Source organism: Sciurus vulgaris (genome assembly GCF_902686455.1).
Source record: "Sciurus vulgaris genome assembly, chromosome: 3".
Classification (NCBI taxonomy): Eukaryota; Metazoa; Chordata; class Mammalia; order Rodentia; family Sciuridae; genus Sciurus; species Sciurus vulgaris.
The window spans coordinates 34,954,956-34,976,965 of record NC_136463.1 but is presented as its reverse complement, the minus strand read 5'-3'; the positions used below and the strand labels follow the sequence as shown (position 1 = coordinate 34,976,965).

Here is a 22,010-nt window from a genome sequence, read left to right as displayed (position 1 = left end):
GTTGTAGAAATACATATGTGATGATAAACTTTAGTTGAAGTAGCAAGTTGCTTAGGAGTAAGTGGCATCAAGGGAAGATACACGTAGTAACCATTCAATAAATATTTAGTGAAAAATATAAATTAAAACTTTATATGTACATATGCATATATCAGTGATTTTAAAATAACATACCTTAAAATCCTAATCAGCTAATTCAGAGTACACTAGATTGTTTAAGTTATTCAGAAAACATTAATGACATGGGCAATGCCTGACACATAATAATGTGAATGACAAAATATGCATCTGCTTAGTTTTTCCATTTACTGGTATGTTGTTGGTTGATCCAGTAGTTTAATCATGTATCATTATTCTTGGTAAAACCAAGGCTATAAATCTTCATACATATCATATGGTATTATTCTTTATGAGCTATAAGAAACTGTTATTCAAAAGATGTAAATCCAATTATAGTGTGTTGTGTTAACTTTATGTTGGTAAAGAAGGAAATTTGTTTTGGTTTATAGTTTCAGTTCAAGGTCATGTGGCCCTGTTTTTGGGCCTGTAACAAGGCATTATGGTGGAAGTGCATGGTAGAGGAAACTGGGAAGCAAGAGCAAGAGAAAGGAGCTTGGAGTCCCATTTTCTTCCTTCTTGGGGACACCCCCAGTGAGCTAACTTACTTCCACTACATAATACCTCTTAAAGATTTCTCCTAATATTTTGACAGTCTGATAATCAAGGATTTTGGCAGGACATCTGAGACCCAAACCATATATGAATATCATTCATATGGCATCTGATAGCATATTGGTTTGCTGGGACTGTATAGTAAAATAATGCCTGCTTGGAGGGCTTGAACAACAAATTTATTTTCTCATAGTTCTGGAGGCTGTTGAGCCTACAACATATAAGTTAAGGGCTTGGGGGAGAGACAGTTCATTCGATAGCAGGTTATGAAGTGGTTTTCACATACAATTTTGTGATCCTGGTGACAAACTGAATGAAACAAGTAGTGGTAGATATTATTTCAACTTTTATATAAATAGACTTAGTCGTGTAAGTAGTTACTGGCAGAATTAGAATTTTGTTAAAAACAAAAATCAGTGGTCTTTCAACTACCATCTTTATTTTTAGTAAAGTTAGGTTTCTCACTTTTTGCCTTTGAAATATAGTACTGTTTCTGGAATTGATATAGGTTAACATATGTGAGTTACATCTTAACATTTCTATTACCTAGAATGCCATTGAAGACATACTTGCTTTTTATAGGCTTTCCACTCACAAGATTTGTTTGTTAATACACATAATAGCTTCACTGTACTACTGTGGAAATGTATTTGTAGTTGCTCAATATTTGACTTACCCTAAAATATGAGGAGAGAAAAATGGATTCAAATCTTGAGTCCACCACTTTACGTTAGAATGAGAATAAACTTAGATGCTTGAAGATTGTGAATTCTCCAACCCACTTTGAATTGTTTTATATTTATTTTTCTCTTTTTTGGGGGAGGTATATAACCAGATTAATTTCTAATTTCCTTCTTTACTAAAAAAAATTTTGAGGTGTGATTGAACAGTAATTTTGTTGGTTCAGATCATTCTTTTCCTCACACAGTTGCGGTCTTGTAGTAAGAGTGAGTTAATATCTAAGAGCTCTGAGATCCTAATGATGTTTCAGCAAGTTCATCGAAAGCCTATGGCATCCTTTGTTACCACTCCTGTCCCACCAGACTTTACCAGGTATGATGGTTTTTAGAATTCATTTTAATTTGACGTTTGTGTGCAAAGGTATACACTTGTTTCAAAGAATAAATTCTCTTAAGTCTGCATAGTTTTATAAGATGCTTTTTATAATGTGGTCCCTGATATGCATGTATATCTGATCTCAAAGCAGTGGGTTGGGCATGGTGGTACCTACCTCTAATCCCAGGAGTTTGGGAGACTGAGGCAGGAGGGTCACGTTTGAAGCCAGCCTCAGCAACTTAGTGAGGCCCTAAACAACTTGGTCAAAATTTTAAAAAATATATAAAGGACTGGGGATATAGCTCAATGGTAATGTGCCTCTGTGTTCGGTTCCCAATACCAAAAAAAAAAGTTAGCAGACAAAAAAAAGATAGTGAATTAAAAACTTTTTCTGGGAGTTGGGGATATAGCTCAGTTGGTTGAGTGCAAGCACAAGGCCCTGGGTTCAATCCCCAGCATTGGAAAAAAAAAAAAAAATTCTTAAAAATTTTTTTTAGTTGTCAGTGGACCTTTATCTTATTTATATGTGGTGCTGAGGATTGAACCCAGGGTGTCACACATGCCAGGAAACTACTGTACCACTGAACTACAACCCCAGCCCTAAATACTTTTCTCGAAGCTCCATTTTTCCATATAAAAAATAATCAATCTCATTAGCTCCGTCAGTGTATATTTATTCTTTCATTTATCTTTTGAATTCACTTGAATCTTGTTAAACAGAATTGAGAAATGGATAAAATGTCCAAAGAATTTGACCTGGATTTTCAAAGATAGTTGGAAGAAACTATTGCAACAGTTGCAATCTGTGTATCTTTCTAGTTTGCTTCTTTAAACTCTTCTGAAAGCATATTCTTTTATCATACTTAGAAATATAATATTATTTTAGACTAGTTTTTCAATCCTAACACTTGGGATTCTGTTGAAAATTGTCAGTACTAGACCATACCCTAGGCCATTTGAAGTGAAATTTCTGTGTATTTATTAGTTGGCTATAAAGCCTTGACAAAATTTCAGGGTGGCTTAAACAAAGCAATTTATTTCCTCAGTTTTGGAGTCAAGAAAAAGTATCAGAAAATTTAGTGTCTGGTGGACTTCTGAAGTCATAGGCAGTTGCCTTCACTGTGTCTTCACATGACTTTTTCTCTGTTCATGCAATGAGAGATCAGTCTCTGGTGTTTAATCTCCTTATGTGGACAGCAGCCTTTTTGGATTAGGGCCCTACTCTTAACTCATTTAGCCTTAATTACTTCCTTAAGGTCCTGTTTCCAAGTCACATAGGGGTTTTGGGCTTCCATGTAGGAATCTGGAGAGACAGTTCAGTTCATTAACTTTAGGTAGAGATTGACACTTAAAGTTTGGTCTTTTTATTTATTTATTTTAGAAAAATTTTAGTTGTCAGTGGATTTTATCTTACTTATTTATATGTGGTACTGAGAATCGAACCCAGTGTCTCACACATGCTAGGCAAGTGCTCTGCCACTGAGCCACGATTCCAGCCCTAGTTTGTTCTTTATAAATCTTAGCTTATTCCTAAAATGAGGGATGAAAACACTGTTCCAGATTAATATTTTGGTCTGACACATTTTATCTTATTCTTTAGAGATGGCTTATCATGTTTTTCTTGCATGTTAAGGGTTATGGTTCATTTAGAAAACAGTTCTTGTAGCTCAAAAATTTTTTAAATTTTTTTTATAACATTTTCCTTTTTCTCTTCAATGCAGTGCCCTCTGATGGCCACAACACTTATATTACACTACAGTATGTGGTGTCAGCCAGGGTTTTTCTACTTTGGCATTTTTGACATTTTGAGTTGGATAATTATTTGTGTTATGAAGGGTGTATTCCTGTGTGTTGTAGGATGTAGCATCCTCTTGTCAGTAGCACTCCACTACCAGCACTTTGTAGTTGTAACAAAAATGTTTCCAGACATTGCAAAATCACCCCTGGTTGGGAATTACTGGCATGCATATTGTTCCTCATCCTAGATGGATTCTGAGGATCGTGAGTAGGGACCCATGGTCCTATAAGCAGAAGGACAGATTTACTGATAAGCAAGGGAAGTCTTTGTTTCTGATTAACAAACCTGATAAACCAGGCATGGTGGCATTTGCCTGTAATCCCGCTTCAGCAATTTAGTGAGATCCTGTCTTGAAATATGAAAAGGCCTGGGGATGTAGCTTAGTGGTAACATACCCTGGATTCAATTCCTAGTACTATCAACAAACAAACAAAACACTGATAAAATATTCATTATATCATCAGAGCACTGAAGATTATTGAAAGTGTTGGATATTTGCTATCATTAAATAGGTTTGGGCGATTTTAAGAATATTCACCAATATCCTAGGGCTTCCTCTTTTCAACTATGTGGTCACATTTCAGTTTCAAAGATACTGTTTTGAACCTGCCTGTGACTGGTGGAAGAAAACAACTTTTAACATTTAGATTGTTTGGGAAAATTCTGCTTTTCCTCTTCCTTTCCTCCCTTTTTCCCTTCCTCCCTTCCTTCCTTTCTTCCTTTCTTTTTTTCTTTTTGTGGTGCTAGGGATCAAACCAGGGTCTCACTGCATGCTAAGCAAGTGCTTTACCACTGAACTACACCTCCAGCCCTTCAAAAATGCTTCTTTAGCACCCTAAATAATATTAATATCATAGTGTAGTTGGGGAACCACTGATACAATTAAATTTCTGTCCTGTTACCACTTTCAATACCACTTTCAGCAGCTTATCAGGCAAATGATAGTGCTTTCTGGTGTGATAATTAAGTAGCTTCCTCTCTAGTAATGCCCACCACGTTTTTGGAAATTGACTTTTAACTTAATTCTTAATTTTTATTGGAGACTTAGTTTACTATTGCAATATATAGGAAACAGAGGTTCATCTATTGATGACTTGATCAGCAAAGAAAAGAGGGCCAAATAAGAAAGACTAGCATTCATTGATGTAACATTACAAATCAAAGATTAGAAGTGCACAACAGTGATGTTTTAAGCTTTGAGATTGAGATTGAATTGTCTTTAGTTCTGTTAGTTAATGTTTGGTGTGGAAACCTCTGTAGAGATGAAAAGGTCATTAAATCAGTGAAGTATTATTTGAGACTGTATACCCACTATTGTCAGCATTAAAGAGGAACTAAAAATCTCAGGCAGATAGTCCACATTAAGTAGTGAATAGTCGTTCATTAAAATATTTGTACTCATTTACGTACATCTTAGTTCTGAAAAGTTGGGGTAAAGACTGGAGTGGTCAAGAAAACTATAATCTGGAAAATAATTGGGAAAGGTCTTGAAAGATATGTAGGATTTCATTGGAAAGATGAGAATGAGTATGTACACATACATGAAAATATGGATATAAAAAAAGTTGTTATATTTGGGGGGACAGCAAGGGAAAAATTTTAGCCAGAATTTGAAGGGTTGTTTATTGTTGTAATAAGAAATAGGGTGGGCTGGGGATATAGCTCATTTGGTAGAGTGCTTGCCTCACATGCACAAGGCCCTGGGTTCTAATCCCTAACACCACAAAAAAAAAGGAAAGAAAGTAATAGGACTGTTTAGGTGTTTAGGTGTCCCCAGGGAGAACTGAGAAGAGAGAATGTAGCTGTCAGTTCATAGAGAGTATTAAGTTTCTGGGAGAAATGGTCAAGTTGGGAGGGAGAACCAATTTTTATGTAGCTTATCAATCTGTTTTCTTAAGGAAAAAATAGACACTTGTTGTCCCTCCTTCCCTTCCTTCATTTATAAAGTTAGGAGGTCATATGTCTAAGGATGTGCAGATCATTGGCTTGCAAATTACTGGGGTAGAATGGATTTCAGTTTACTTTCCCACATTCTGTGAAGATGAAGATTGACACCATCATGAGATGAATCCACTCAAAAAGAATAGTCTGTACTTGTGAGAGGAGAAATAAAACTATGAGAGGATAGAGAAGATACAGCAGTGCATTATGGGCAGGCTGACGATGGTAAAAGTATGATTAAAAATAACCTCAGAATAATCACAATTTGGAGTTGTTAATAAATAGTTAAAGGTGGAAATAGATGGTTTAGTTGTAGATATGACAGTATATAGGTGAAGTGTGCAAAATAAATTTTTGAGCAAATATTTCTCTATGATCTCACAGCAAATACTTATAAATATTCATTCAATGAGTATTTGAATGTTAGCCATATTCTAAGCATGTGTTACATGTTAGCAGAAAATGCAGTAGAAGAGCACTTGTGCTTTCAGTTAGGATGTAGTGAGAGATGACTGGAATAGTCATAAAATGTGATGACTGTTAATAGGGGAAGTATATGCATCCTATTTTATGCTGTCTTATTGCACTAATTTGATACAGGGTTGGTTGTGTCTGAAAAATTTTCCCTAAATGTACATATGTAGAAGTATATCACAGTATACTGGATTGACAGGTCTATTTTCTCTGCTCTGATTATTTTTTCTTAGTGAGAGCTAGGGCAGACCATGAAGCATTCTCTTGGTTAGTGAGCTTTAGTAACTGTAGTCTTCATCCTGTAAACTTTTTTGTGACCATTTTCAGTTGGCTGAGTCATCTGCTGGTTGCATTCTGAAGAGCTCTCTTAACCCTTAATGGCTGATGAGGACTGGGGATGTGGCTCAGTGGTAGAGCACTTGCCTGGCACGTGTGAGGCTCTGGGTTTGATCCTTAACGTAGTTGGGTGTGGTGCAGGGGTAGTGTGTGTGACAATGATAGTCTGGGTGTTAAGACAATAACAAAGGAAATGTATTACACTGGATATTGATGACATGATTGGAGAAACACCGTACAGATCATCAGGCAGCTTGGGATTAATTGGTTTTTACATACTGTGAGGATGTTCTGAATGTATTAGGCAAACTGACCAAGACTTTTATGATTGGAAAATATATAAGATTATAGCCAAAAACATGTCATTTTTTGAACAATTTGAGGACTTCATGAGGAAGACTTCCTTAGTCTCTGATTAGATTTATGATTCCATTAAAGCTTCTTAGGCCCAATGGCGTTCTTTCTGCTAAAAGCATGTAATGGGAGACCTTAGAGCTGACTTCCATGGGTATGTGACTTCTCAATCACTTACATGAAGGGGATTAAAGATCTAGGGATGAAGAATATGAGTCCAGGGATGAGTTCTTCACTATCCAAATAGTTAATTTGGATAGTAGTTTTATAGTTAACAATTGCAAGGCAAAGTGTATCTCCTTACTGTGAAAAAGATGTGACCTATTTAAATAAAGAATAATTTTTATCAATACTTTATTTTCATGGGGCAAACCACTAATTTCTTTAGGCACTAGCATGGTGCGACAATGGTATTGATGTGTCCCTATCTTATTTTGGTCAAAATTTTGATGAATTGTCTGTAGAAAATGTATCCAAAGATATTGTGAAATGATTTCAGTTTGTTGTTTTGTTAAACTTCTGATTTCAGTTTGTTGTTTTGTTAAACTTCTACCTTTTTATCAAATATATAATGTGTATTACAACACTGTATATGATAGGATCTTTATAATACTACTTTAATGACATTAGAGGTGTTCTAATGATCTTACCACAAACCATCTGCATGATCCAAGAATAGTAACCAGCAAAATGAATTACCTCATATCCCTTCTGCTACAGTTATAGTTCAGTTCTCTTTGGAGGAGAGTGTGAAACTACAAGTCGTTTGAGGTAAACTTAGATCGCTAAGAAAGTATTACTATGCTAGTCCATCCCAGTTACCCCCTAAGTGATTATGTATTCTAATCCTATAAGATTATTTGGTTTATTTACTAGTAAGTAATTTCAAAGTATTTAAGGTCTATTAATATTTCCACTAAGTTGTTTTGAAGGAATTTTTAGGATCGTGATTTTTTTTTTTTTACCTTTTTAAAGACTGTTTATATTTGTTTTATAATTCAGATTCCTAGCCTAAGCACTAATTTTTTTCCTATTTTCTTGAATAAACTTCTTTTAGTTTCTTGAAATTGTTTTAATATTTAATCATATATTGCTCTTTTTTTTTTTTTTGGCGGTGCTGGGGATTTGGACCCAGGGCCTTGTGCTTTCGAGGCAAGCACTCTACCAACTGAGCTATATTCCCAGCCCCCATATATTGCCTTTGAAAAAAACTATTTTATAAAGTATTTGTATGTTCCATTTAATTATAAAAACTTGATGGTTTTATGAATTCATTTGATTTAATGTATTTGATAAGGATCTGGAACTATTTCATAAGGATTAGTTTAATAAAGTTTTAAAGGTATTATGGAGGGGCTTTTTTGTTTTTAAATGAAATTTTAAAGTTGCATAAGCTAAATGATTTTCCTTTTGCTTCTTTTCAGTGAATTAGTGCCATCTTATGATTCAGCCACTTTTGTTTTAGAGAATTTCAGGTAAGTTTTTGACAACTTTGTTTTTTTTGTATGTATACATAAGAAAGAGGTAGAAAAATGTCATTCCTCAGTAGGATAGAGGTCTGTGTCACTCAGGTTTGTAATTTTTAAAAAAATTTTTTGGAAAATATTTTTTTAGTTGTAAATAGACAGAATACCTTTATTTTATTTATTTTTTTGTGGTGCTGAGGCTTGAACCCAGTGCTTCACACATGCTAGGCAAGTACTCTACCACTGAGCTACCACCCCAGTCCTTTAGGTTAGTAGTCTCTAGAAGAAACAAGTTTCCTATTAGAAACAGAGGTGGTCTCAATTGTATAATATATGAAATGCTGGGACTAGAAATGTTTCAAGTTTCAGCTTTTTTAGATTTTGGAATATTTGCATATGTTTAATGATGTGGAACCGAAGTCTAAACATGAAATTCATTTATGTTTTATACACACATTATACATGTAGCCTGAAGGTAATTTTATACCATTATTTTTAGTGCCTTGTGATTTGAGTGCAACACATTATATAAAGTGAGTTGTGGCATTCTCCATGGTAGACTCATATTGAAGCTCAAAAGTTTCAGATTTTGGAAACTTTTGAATTTTAAATCCTCAGATTGGCTATGTTCTACCAAGACTGATAAACATTTTAAAGAAAACAGTCTACTTAGCTTTTGCTAAAGTGTGTGGGGCCAGAAATATAGAAATCAGTGAGCCCCCACCTACCCATCCTAAGAAATAAAAGTCGTGGGATCCATTTGTTTTAGCTCAGTAAGAAGTTGTCAGTAAGAGGCTATTGTAAGAAATTTGTAGGCTTTGTAAATTGCTGTTTTTAGTTTTGAAGCAAAGATTCAAAAACACAAAGGTCCTCAGGGATTTGTCTTCAAGGGTAGCATGAAACTGGGAACTAAAAATGCAGTGTCTTCGGGAAAAGAACTTGGAATAGGCAGTACCATCAAAATAAGGTTATGCTGGGTGTGGTGATGCATGCCTATATTCCCAATGACTTGGAGGCTGAGGCAGGAGGATTGCAAGATTGAGGTTAGCCTGTGTAATTTAGCAAGGCCTTAAGCAACTTAGTGAGATCCTGTAGCTGAGTTGGTAAAGCACATCTGGGTTAAATCCCGAGTACACACACCCCTTCCCCCAAAAAAGGATTTTCCCCCATGTAATGTTTTTTCTTATGGGGTAATTTTGTGGTTAAAGCATTCTCTCAGAGGTTTTTTCCCCACATATGTTAAGGTTTAGCATATTATTCTCGTTTCCCCATATTTAAAAAGGATAATCATACTACTCAGAAGTGGGAAAGCAACTTTTTTTTTTTTTTAACTTTGCTAGGATTGAACCCAGGGCCTTCCACATGCTAAGCACATGATCTACCATGAGCCATGCCTCTAGCCTTTTTTGGGGGGTGGGGGTGGGCAGAGATGTGGAGGGATGATGAAAGACTGCTTATTGAAGCAGAATTAAATTCAGGATACTTGGTGATGCTTTGCTTTTCCCTTGAATGTCACAATTTTGTTTTTACTGAACTTTAAAGGTACTGCTGAATATTTCATTATTATTCAATTTTCTTTTATTCCAGAATGTAAGTATTATGTAAACTTAACAATGGAATCTTGTTTTATTCAGTTTCCTTCTATAAGTTGCTCAGGATTTCAAGTATGTAACTCAAAAAAGGGGTTGATTTTGGTTTTACCTCTTGCCATTTCACAATTTTGATCTTGGGATTTGATTATATTTTCTTCAGCACTTTGCGCCAGAGAGCAGATCCTGTTTACAGTCCACCTCTTCAAGTTTCAGGACTTTGCTGGAGGTTAAAAGTTTATCCGGTAAGTTTTTTATATTTCTAATTTTGAAACCAAAGTTTATTCGTTCTTCCCTGGTGTACTAGTTTAATGTTTTAATGGAGTAAGGAAATTAAAATAATGAGATTTTGTTTCTTTGTGGGATACATTACTAAATCTATAGAATAATGAGTTAAGTATGGATAAAACAAACCCTGAGATATGATTAAATTTTATTTGTTTTATAGAAAGAATTTGAGCTTAGAAGAAATATTTAAAATTCTTGTAAAAGTGATTTAAAAAATAAAAACAGAAAACCATAAAAACACATATTTGTTGATTGTGAACTCAGGGTTTAACCCATATATTTTCTTAAATTGGCAGTTGGTTCTAGCAATATGATGAGGCTCAAGTTCATTTCTATATCAAGAATATAAATAGTTGGGGCTGGGGTTGTAGCTCAGCGGTAGAGCACTTGACTAGTACTTGTGAGGCTCTGGGTTCGATCCTTAACACCACATAAAAATAATAAAACAAAAGATATTCTGTCCATCTGTCAAAAAAAAGAATAGTAACGTGTTCCTTTAAGACATAATGTCTAGTCGAATCTCTTTTTGTAGTATTGGTAACTTGATACTCATTTTTGTCATTTCTTTTTCACTTAATATGATACTTTCCATAAAGAGATTCTTCATTTCTTTTTGGATTTGGTTACCTAGTGTTATAGTTCATATAAAAGAGACTGGATTTTTTTTAACTTTTTTTTTTTTGGTCTTCTGAAAGTGACTGATTAGGTTTTGTTTTGGAGTATCACACTGCATGCACCTGTAATCCAGCAACTCGGGAAGCTGAGACGGGGATCACAAGTTCAAGGCCAGGCTCAGCAACTTAGTGAGGCCCTGTGTCAAAATAAAAAAAATAAAAAGGGTTGGGGATGTAACTCAGTGGTAATGTGCCCCTGGGTTAGATCCCTAGTATTAAAACCAAACAAAAAAATATCACTGTGAACTTTTGACTTTATACATATTTAATGTGATCAAGTTGGCTCACAATTCCTTTTGCCATGATTTTAGTAGCCCTTATAGTTACCCTAGTAATTAGCTTTCTTATTCTTCTATAACAAAATGTTCTAGATTCCTCTACATTTTTTACTCTACACCTGTAATTGGCCATTTGTCAAAGGATCCTTGCTTGCTTTAGTGGAAAATTGTGTTTCAAGATGAAACTGGGCACGAGGGATGATCAGTACTATCAGGTTGTTCATGGTTTTTAGCTTTCTTTATTGAATAGAGCTAGGAGACACATACATAGATGTGTGTGGCTGTTTGGGGGTACGGTGGTGGTCTGTAATCATTTACTTTTAAATATTTTTTTTTAAACTAATTTTTAGAGCAGTTTAGGTTAAGGAGCAAAAATGGAGCAGAAACCAAAGAATTCCCCTATAATCCCTCCCCTACTATTAATACCACACACCAGAGCAATATATTCTTTACAATTGATGAACCTACACTGACACATCATTAACACCCAAAGTCCAAAGTTTGTATTAAGGTTCATTCAGGACTATAGAATTTTATAACAAATTGTCTCCTCTGTAGGAGTCCTGCTTTTTTTTGCGACCCTGAGGTACATCCCAGCTCCCCCTTTTTTTAATCTAGTTGAGATGGACACAGTATCTTTATTTTTATGTGGTGCCGAGGATTGAATCCAGTGCCTCATGCATGCTAGGCGAGCACTCTACCATTGAGCTACAACCCAACCTCATCCCCAGCCCTTTTGATACAAGACCTCCCCGAGTTGTCCAGGCTGGCCTTAAACTTGTGATTCTTCTGCCTTAGTTTCCTGGGTAGCTGGGATTACAGGCATGTACCACCAGAGTTCTATTTCTAAAAGCCACAGGAAATGATAGAATATCTGATAATCAATTCTTCATTTGGTTTATTTCACCTTATAAACACAAAAATCTCAGAATATAAACACTTATTCTACCATTAATATGATTACTGATAACTGGTAAATTGTTTTTTTGTTTGTTTTGCATGTGCTGTCCCCATTCATGTGTCTATCATTCCATATGGAATTGAAAACTTGGCACTTAATGGGTTAAGAAAACTTCAAGAAAAATTTTCCTGAATTATAATTGTAGTATTTGTTTTGTTACCTGTTTTTAGGGGATGAGAAAGAAACTGTATAATCTGTATTTTGAATCTTCTTGCCTTTTTAAAAATATTTATCACTTGTTCTTTAATCTTTTCAGCTCTTTGTTTCTTTCTCTCCTCAAAAATTTTTTAGTACCAGGGATTGAAGCCATGAGCACTTAACCACTGAGCTACATCTCCAGACCTTTTTATTTTTAATTTTGAAACAGGGCCTTGCTGAGTTGTTGAGGTTGGCTTTGAGTTTATGATTCTTGTGCTTCAACCTCCCAAGGCACTGGGATTACAGGCATGCACCACCATGCCCTGCTTCCTTTTTCTTTTTATTAAAAATATTTTTTTTGACATAGGATCTTGCTGTGTTGCCCAGGTTGGTCTTGAACTGTTGAATTCAAGTAGTCCTCCCACGTCAGCCTCCCAAGTGCCAGAACTGTGGGTGTACCCCACTGTTACCTGGCTCTTTTTCATTTTTAAAAATTTCCATGAGACTGGGGAGATAGCTCAGTCGGTAGAGTGCTTGCCTTGCAAGCACAAGGCCCTGGGTTCGATCCCCAGCACCCAAAAATAAATAAATAAATAAATAAAAATAAAAATAAAAATTCCTTTATCTGCTTATTTCTTTGAATATTTAATCCATTGTGTATTTGCTCTGTGTTCCTCCTAGTTAAGTCTGTTTAAGATTTTCTTTTACTGCCCTGAGTTTTTTTCCTTTTTTTGCAATATTGGTGATTCTAGGACCATGAGCCTACTAGGCAGGTGCTCTGGCACTTAGTTATATCCCAGCCCTTTTTAATTTTTAAAATTTTTATTATTTTTTTAACTTTTGAGACAGTCTTGCTAAGTCAATCTTGGGATTCTCTTGCCTCAGTCTCCCTGAGTAACTGGGGTTTCAGGTATGTGCCACCAATCCCAGCTCTTGATCTGTTGTTTCTGTTTTCTAGAGCACTTTATTTTGTGTAGGGATGTTATTCTGTTTTTTATTCTCTTCTTTTGGTAAGTAATATATAACATGAAATTTATCATCAGAACAATTTCTATGTGTATAGTTCCGTAGTGCAAGTGTATTTAGCATGTTGTGTAGTCAATCTCCAGAACTTTTTCATGTTTCAGAATTGAAACTGATCATGAAACAATTCTCCATTTTCTCCTTTGTTTTCTCTTACCCCTAGTAATTCCTTTTCTTCATTGTTTCTGTGAATTTAGGTAACTCATAATGTAATCATACATTATTTATCTTTTTTGAGACTGGCTTATTTTACTTAGCATAGCAACCTCAAGGTTTGTCTTTTTATTATGGCATACTATAGAATTTTCTTCCCTTTGTAAGGTAAATAATATTTCATTGGGTATATAGTCCACATTTTTTTTTTTCATCCATTCATCCACCAGTGGACATTTCTGTTGCTTTCATGTTTTGGCTGTTATGAGTAGTGCTGCTGTGAACAGGGATGTGCACATATCTTCTTTAGATCTTGCTTTCATTTTTGTGAATATATACCCAGAGGTGGAATTACTGGATCATATGGTAAACAATTTTGTTTGTAAGTTGTGAGGAAACTGCATACTGTTTGCTATAGCAGCTGCACCATTTTACATTTCTGTCAACAGTGTACCAGCGTCTCGTTCTCATCGTATACTTGCCAACACTTCTGTTTTGGATAGTAATTATCCTAATGGGTGTAAGTTTGTATTTATAGTGGTTTTAATTTGCATTTCCTAATAATTAGTGCTATTGAGCATCTTTTCATATGCTTCCTTGCACACTTGTGCACATGGCCTCTCATGATCTCTTTATACCTATATCCTTTTTGCAGAAAAGTCTTATTCCTGCCCCTTGCCCATTTTTTTAATCAGGTTTTTTGAGTTGTAGGAATTTTTAAATATATTTTAGATACTAACCCATCATCTTAACAATTATCTTTTTGGGATTGGAGATGTACTCAGTGGTAGAATTCTTGCTTGGCATTGTTTGATCCCCCCAGCATCTAAAAAAAGAAAAAAGATTCTTTTGAGTCTCTCTCATTTCTAGAGAAATCGAGTAAATTGTGTTCTTTCACTGAATTTTTATTTTAATTATTTTTTGTGGGTTTTTAAATTCTTTTGTTTAGATATAAATTTTTATTTAAGACTGTTGTAAAGAGTCCTGTTTACATTAAACCGCTTAACACTTTTCATACTTGTTAATCCTTTTTCTTAATTTGTATGCCTTGATATTTTCACTTTTTATATACAGAAGTTTAAAATTGTTATGAATTCAAATCTGTTGGTCTTTTTATTTACTGCTTTTAAGGTTGGAAGTACTATTTCATAATTAAGATGTAAGATATTAATCTGCATTTTGTTGGTTCCATTGTGGCATAATTTTATTTCCTTTAGTTTGTGACTTAATTTTTTGCTTTAAATCGATCTATAGTTTCTATTTGCATAACCTCTTATTCTTTCTTTAGGATGGAAATGGAGTTGTGCGTGGATACTACCTATCTGTGTTTCTGGAACTCTCAGCTGGTTTGCCTGAAACTTCTAAGTAAGAGTTGTTGTAAAAATAACAACTTTAACTGTGTACCTATCTGTATTTCCTAGCAATTTTCATTAATTACATTTGTTAATTGCTGTGTTCTGTTAGGATGTACATTAGTATGGAATCCTTGGCACAGTATGGTGGCATTATGGACAGTTGTTAAAACTGTTCTCTCTCATGATCCTTATACTCTTAAATTTTTTGGGAATCCCAGAGAGTTTTTCTTCAAGTGTGCTAAATCTGTTGTTACTTTCTTAATTAGAAATTAAAGTGGAGAAAAATATTTAAAAATTTAAAAATTCACTATAAAATAAGCCTATTGCATATTAACATAAACAACATTTTTTAAAAATGAAAAGTAACAATTTTCCTAAAACAAAATACTGTGAAAATTTATTGCTTTGCATTTTTGGAAATCACTTTACTCTTTCCCTTAACTAGGTTGTGCATGGTAGTGCATGCCTGTAATCCCAGTAACTAAGTAGAATGAGGCCAGGGGGATTGCAAGTTTGAGGCTAGGCTCAACAACTTAGCAAGACTGTCTTAAGTTAAAAAGTAAAAAGGGCTGTGGATGTAGTCAGTGGTTAGAATGTCCCTGGGTTCAATCCCCATTACTGAAGAAAAAGAAGACAACTGGATTCTCTTGTTTGCTTCTATATTTTATTTTTTGTAATAAGATGTTTTGATTGAAATATATATAAATAAAATTTGGCCTCACAGATTTTGAATATACTTAGTTGGAAAAATTTAAAAAATGAGATATAATTCACATGCCATAAAATTCACTCATCAAAAATATACAATTCAGTGATTTTTGTAGATCCAGAGTTCTACAGCCATAAGTGATACCCAATTTCAAAACATTTTCATTACTCTAAAAAGAAACATTGTACTCATTAGCAGTCATATGTCCCCTTCTCCCTAGTCTCTGGCATCCACCAATCCAGTTCTTGTTAAGGAGAAATATGGTAAAAAGTAGGTTTATGTAATTATCTTCTTTGATGTTATACTCAATCTGAATAAGCAGTTTTTTAAATGTTACCTTTGATGTGGAACTTGGAGCCATATCAATGAATTTTTTTTAACTCATATAAAAATCTGTTGGCTTTGATGTAGAATATCTGTTTATAGCCTACATGGAGTAACAGGGATGGGATTTTCCCCTTTCTCCTTCTATAACCCCATATAAACCCAAAAACATTTTCTAGATGAGAAAACAATGAAGCAGTTCTTAAGAGATAAGAAACACATAGATAAGGTCTTTGATTGCTCTGTCTCTTACAGTCATGTGAGTTTTCAGGCTACAACGCAGTGATGGATATCTGAGATAGAATCTTATAGACTTTCTTAGTTGAGGATGTAGTGCTAAAAGTTTAGGACATCCAATATAGCTAGAATGCATCAGAAAGAATACCAGAGAGGACAGAATCTAGAGATTTGTAGTGGGTTCACCTTGACCATTCAGCAGAGTACTGATTAGGACATTCACATGAGTTGGGAAAACAACCACCTGAAAGGATTAGAGGGAATAATTGAGTACCTGGTGCTTGCACTGGGCTAGGCACTGTGCCTGCTTCTCCCAACCACAGTGGAAATAATTAAATTAATGGGACATTGGGTAGAGTACTGAAGACAGTTTTCCCTAAATAGTGAGGAACTGAATAATGCTAGCAAATGACTGCAAGACCCAAAAGGATCAAATTGTTTCCAGGTAACTAAACTTCATGCTAGAACCAAGCTCAGGAAATTTACAAGGTTATAAAAGTATCCTATGTTCAAAAAAAAAAAAAACCAAAATTTGCAACATTTGATGTGCAACAGAGATTGAGTATGCAAATAAACAAGAAAACATACCTAGTAAACAGGAGAATCAGTCAATTGAAATTGGGCAAGAACAGACAAAGAATGATGAGAGAAAGACATTAAGACAGACACAAAAAGTTAAGAGACATGGAAGATCAGAAGACTCAAATTCAACTTCCTGAAATTGAACTGTTTGAGGTGAAAAATAGACTGGATGGAATGAATGATTGATTAAATGTTCTAAAAAAGTTATTGCATGCCTCCAAATTTGGGGTGTACCAGGGCTATGGGTCTGACATAAGTGTATGTCTTAAGTGCCAGTAAAAGAACTATTATCTCTTATTTTTTATTCAATTCTTTTTTAATCATAGATGGACACAGTAACTTTATTTATTTTTATGTGGCACTGAGGATCGAACCCAGTGCCTTATAAGTACAAGGCAAGCACTCTACCACTGAGCTACAAACCCAGCCCTTGTCTTTTCTTTTAAAGGTCCAGGTATGGCAGTACTTTGGTTAAAACTGTTTTTGGTAGTGTTTAAGACCAAGCTGGTCAAATTGATCTTGCTCCTATCTATTGTTAAGAGTCAGCTAAGTTCCCTCAAGGGGGTTACTCTTGGAATCTTGAGAGAAGCCTCTTAGCTCCCCTCATGCCATCTGCCACGATGGGACGGGGTCTCATTGACTACATGACTTCCCCTGGAAGCATCAGGGACATCTCCCTCTCCAATGTGTGTACTGGTTGGTTTTCTGTTCTCCAGGGTCTCATTGGGCCCCCTGATTGGGAAGTCATGTGACCTAGAGTTACAAAGCCCTTTGAGAAGTGCTGTCATTTCCTGGGTCCAAGCTGGCCTCAGGGCAAGAGCCACATATTGGTTAATTTTTCTTTCTTGGCCCTTTTATTTCCTTAACTTTAGTCTCTAAGCTTTGGTCTTAAACATCCAGCAAGCTAGTTTGACCAGTCTTAAAGTAAGAGTACTAGGTTTTACCTTTAATGTCTATAACTTTATAGTTATTTACCCCTTCTGTTTAATTGGAGTCAGTATTAATACTGGAAGTCAAACTTATGTGTTAATTCAGGTTGTTATATTAGAAGTTATACTTCTTTAAGGCACTGACAGGTAACAGTTAAGGTTTACAGAAAAATACAAAATAAAATTAACAAGTATAAATAAATTTAGGGGATGGGGCTATAGCTCAGTCGCAGAGTACTTGCCTAGGATATGTGAGGCACTGGGTTTGATCCTTAGCACTGCATAAAAACTAAACAAATACAGGCATGTTGTCCATCTAGTACTACACAAAATTAACAACAACAAAAAATAAATTTAGTTTGTATAATAGCTATGAATCGAGAAACAATTTTTATCATCCTAAACTTTTACTTTAAACTTCAGTTTGAAGAACATCAGCTTGGTAAAATGTTCTTCTGTACTTGGAAGATAGGGCAAAGAAGCTAGTTAACAGTCCCATGATTATACTGATGTTCTTATATTAACCAAGTTTAGCTTTCAAACAAAAACAGAATCTGTAATGAAGTGTAATATTCTAGCAGTTGTTGTTTGACCAGAGTGGTACAAACCCTAATTCCTTTAAGACTAGTTTCTCTAAAGAATAAAACTTAACAAACACAAGAAATTATCTTGATAGATAAGAGCAGATTAATATTTTAAGAAATCCTTGTTATTTCAACCTTAGGAGGATTAAATTTTGGTTTTTATCAGTACACTAATATTTGACCTTAGGGAAAAACCTTGAATAATTTCGATTGTGCTACTTATATATGACCAATGTATTTACACACAAATTGATTGAAATTTATCTTGCACAGACCTTGTGCAACTTACTTAGACATTCTGCAACTTTTTACTTTATCACACAGAAGATGTTCTCATCCAGAAACATTTATTTTTCCTTCTACTTTTCACATTCTGAAACAACCCTTATGAAATTTCTGAATTTTTCCTGTTTCTCCTCTTCATAATATGAAATAGTTCATGCTATTTACAGTACTTTAATTGAAACCCAAATGCAACTTTTTGGACTCTGTTAGAACATTAACTCTTAGTAACCTTGCTTTAGTGAAGACCCAGAAACAAAGCAATCTTATTCTTTTATCAATTTATAAAAGCACTTTTAGGTTTAAATATATTACCTTCTGGAATGTAAGAAGCAGTTGATGTTTTAGCACTTTAATTTTGTAAATGAATCAGATGTCTCCTCTAACAAATATATTTATGATTAATCCCTCTGATGTTGATGTTAAATCTAATTAACTCATATTTAACTATAAAAACCAAGACATCAGACAAATGTAGTTAACAGTACTAGCTATTTCTTCCCTGTTGAAGAAAAATCCTAGAAACAATGGGTCTTACATTCTGGACATTTTATGGAAACTAGTACTCTGTTAATTGTCTGACTACCTGGAAAAACTTGTGAATTAGTAATTTTTAAAATTTTTTTTAGATGTTGATAGACTTTTATTTTATTCACTTATTTACACATGGTGCTGAGAATTGAACCCAGTGCCTCACACATGCTAGGCAAGCGCTCTATCACTGAACCACAACTCCAGCCCATGAGTTAGTAATTTTAAAGACATCTTTACTCTCATCTGTTTACCTAATTTAAATTGAACTTTTTAAATCATGTGAACTGAAAGGTATTTGGATTAGTTTTTTTAAATGTTAATGTATGAACACTCGTTTATCTATATGCCAATTTTGATACCGTGTACATAGTACATGGACCTAAGCACATATGTAGACACAACAATACAATCCCCAGGTGTGCACACATACACAAAATAGAAAATAGAGATCTGTAGCTGTTTGTAGGTAGATCTCCACAGGTAGGATGATTTTGTAGATGGAGATTTTCCAATGTATTGAGAGCTAACCCTTGAAAATTTGGCCTCTAAACAAAAAACAGTGCAAAACCCTCCATATTTAGGTAAAATAAGACTGATGAGAAAAATATTTTCATTTAGGCATTCAGGATCAAATATGAATTCACCATAAAACCATAAGCTCAAAAATACAGAATTTTTGGGAAAAAAAAAAGATATTCTAGAAAACATGACACAGCCATAATTAGTAAAGGAGCATGCAGAACATCTTTATCAGATCAAAGTGCATGTTTGGCTCAGTTTAGTCTGTTTAGATATTGAAAGGGTGAGTCCTGAAATCTTCAGGTAATGATTCTCAAGTAAAGAAAAGTTTATCATTGCATTTTCCCTTCCTGTGCTGTAGTATTTAGGGAGGAACTTCTTAAGAATGCAGCATGGTAGAGTGCAGGGGCAGATAAGATAGCCATTTAGGCTTGAATTTAAAAGTGACACTTTTTTCTTTTAGTCTCAGACTGATTTTGGGCAGTCATCTCTGCAAGCTCTGTAAACCTTGAAGAGAGAGATTTGGCAGAAGCTAAGAAGGGAAGATACTGTTTTGAACTCGAGAGGCAAAACCTCATACATAGGGAATTGTAACCATTTTTTATTTTGTAAAATCGGTTTCTTAAGGTATGGTCCTATAGTTTGTTTCCTCCAGGGACACTCTTTCATTTTCCCAGCTGGCAATCAGGCCAGGTTGGGTCTGAAAAATTATTAGGCATCTCCTTTATTTCAGCTGTGATTAGGTCATCTTCTAATATTACTTTTGAGGACAGTGTTCCCCTCTAAACAAAAATTTAAAGAGAGACCAGAGCATTGGTGCCTGTGCTGAGAAAACTGTGTGTATTCCTAGGGACAGCTCCCTGATGCTGGAGCCTCCTAGAGGTCAGTAGTTTCTGCCTTTCCATCCATGACCTCTGGCTGGGGCCTCACTCAGAACGGAGGATACTAATTAACTTCTTGATAACTATTTTAATGTAAGGAAGGACATTTGCCAGCTAGTTGTACTCTTAAAATTTATTTGGCGGGAACTGGCTATTGAACTCAGGGTAACTTGATCACTGAACCACATCCCCAGCCCTGTTTTGTGTTTTACTGCAAACTCTCACAGAGTTGCTTAGCTCCTTACTTTTGCTGAGGTTGAATTTGAACCTGAGATCCTCCTGCCTCTTGTCTCCCGAGCCACTGGGATTACAGTCATGTGCCACTATGCCCTTAAAATTTCTTACATGTTCCCTGTGTCCTTCTGGGTCCTCATACTCACAGGACCATGATTTCATGTTACACCCCTCAATTTAAAGTGGGAGGCAGGCCTATTAGGGCTCTGGGTGATACCTTCACTAGAGAAAATAAATAAATTGAATTCCTGAACTAGGACAGATGATGGGTAGTTTTACTCTAAGTAACCATGACAAATTTTCTGCTCTTTTTCCTGCCAGATGAGGGAAGTACAGAAGAAAATGTGTCTTCTGAGAGTCTAGAGAAGGTAGTCTAATTTTAAAACTTATAGGTGAGCTCTGTCTTGAGAATCTCTCATAATGGGTCTCATAATGTTTAAGAGGCAGACAGTGTGGACAGAATTGGAATAGAAGCATTTCTGAAGACGGAGAGATTGCTTGGCTCATGTTCTGGGAATTAATGGGGGCACCTCTTTCCCAAAGACCTCAGATCAGACTGAGATTTTATCTCAGGATCCAAAATTCATTGGGTGAGAGTTCCTTGCATTATTGGGCCAAGTCAATAAGAAACAGAGAGACAGACAGTGGTCAGTATTTGGTACCCTGAAGAACAGTTGTGGTTAAATGTGGAACATGAGACATTCATGTAGCACCAGGGAGTAGCTCCAGCCAGCTGCCTTCTGTTGTCTTAAGCCTTGCTCCATCCCACACACCAAATTTCTCCCACAGAAAAGGAATTGATGCAAATCAGGACCAAACACCTTGGTGAAGGGGGAATCCAACCCACCTCTTGATTTTGACTGACAACAGGGTGACATCAGACTTTGAAGTCCCCACTGTCATGGTAACTCTAGATCACCTTGGGCCATACTGATTGGTTCTAATTGGATTCCTAACCATACATTCTTATTGATTTTATGGTTAGGAGAAACTGTTCTTATACCTCAGAATTTCAGGATCTGGTCACAAAAGTTGTCTCCTTCAGGGTAACTTGGGTTCTTTTTGTCCACATTATCTTGGGACTGCTTTTCCCCTGCAGTTAACAAGTAGTTTGCTGAGGAATGTGACACATCCTGTCCTCTTAGGCCAGGCAGGGCTGCAGGTAAACTGCTTCTTGGAAAAGAAAGCATTTGACGGTCAGCACCATGGGCCCATTTGATGGAATTATCATACACAATATTTAGCTTTTGTAATGTCACAGATGTTCTCAAGATCTGTAGTTATGATGTCTAATGCCATTTGATTTTTGCAAAATACCCTTCTTTTGGCATTACCTCTTTTTAGTAGAGCTCCCTTTATCTGTGTCAGTTAGGGCTTTCTTAGTAAACTTAGTACTTTTATGTGCCACATTTCTTCTTTTAGACTAATATGAGGGATTAATACTGGGACTAGATAATCATACTAGCAGACATGGAAACACTGATCAAACTTGCCTATGTAGGAGGTTAGGAAGATTTGTAGATCTCAAATTGACTCAAAAAAGCTTGTGACTCTTAGAGTCTCTGTTGATAATTATCAGGCATTCCAGTCTATGTAACTTTCCTTTATAGCCTCCAGCTTTACTTAGTTTTGGTGGGGG

The 22,010-nt window shown here is 35.4% G+C and overlaps 1 protein-coding gene across 9 annotated transcripts in view; it reads left to right on the top strand.

Moving 5' to 3' along the window:
• Positions 1-22,010, top strand: part of TRIM37 (tripartite motif containing 37) — a 171,021-nt gene that overhangs the window by 34,554 nt on the left and 114,457 nt on the right. For all 9 annotated transcript variants that reach the window (XM_079131360.1, XM_079131359.1, XM_079131362.1 and 6 more), the window contains 4 exons: positions 1,601-1,725; positions 8,056-8,106; positions 9,850-9,931; positions 14,490-14,566. In XM_079131360.1, coding sequence (XP_078987486.1) covers positions 1,601-1,725; positions 8,056-8,106; positions 9,850-9,931; positions 14,490-14,566 — 335 coding nt within the window. The remainder of the gene's footprint in view (positions 1-1,600; positions 1,726-8,055; positions 8,107-9,849; positions 9,932-14,489; positions 14,567-22,010) is intronic.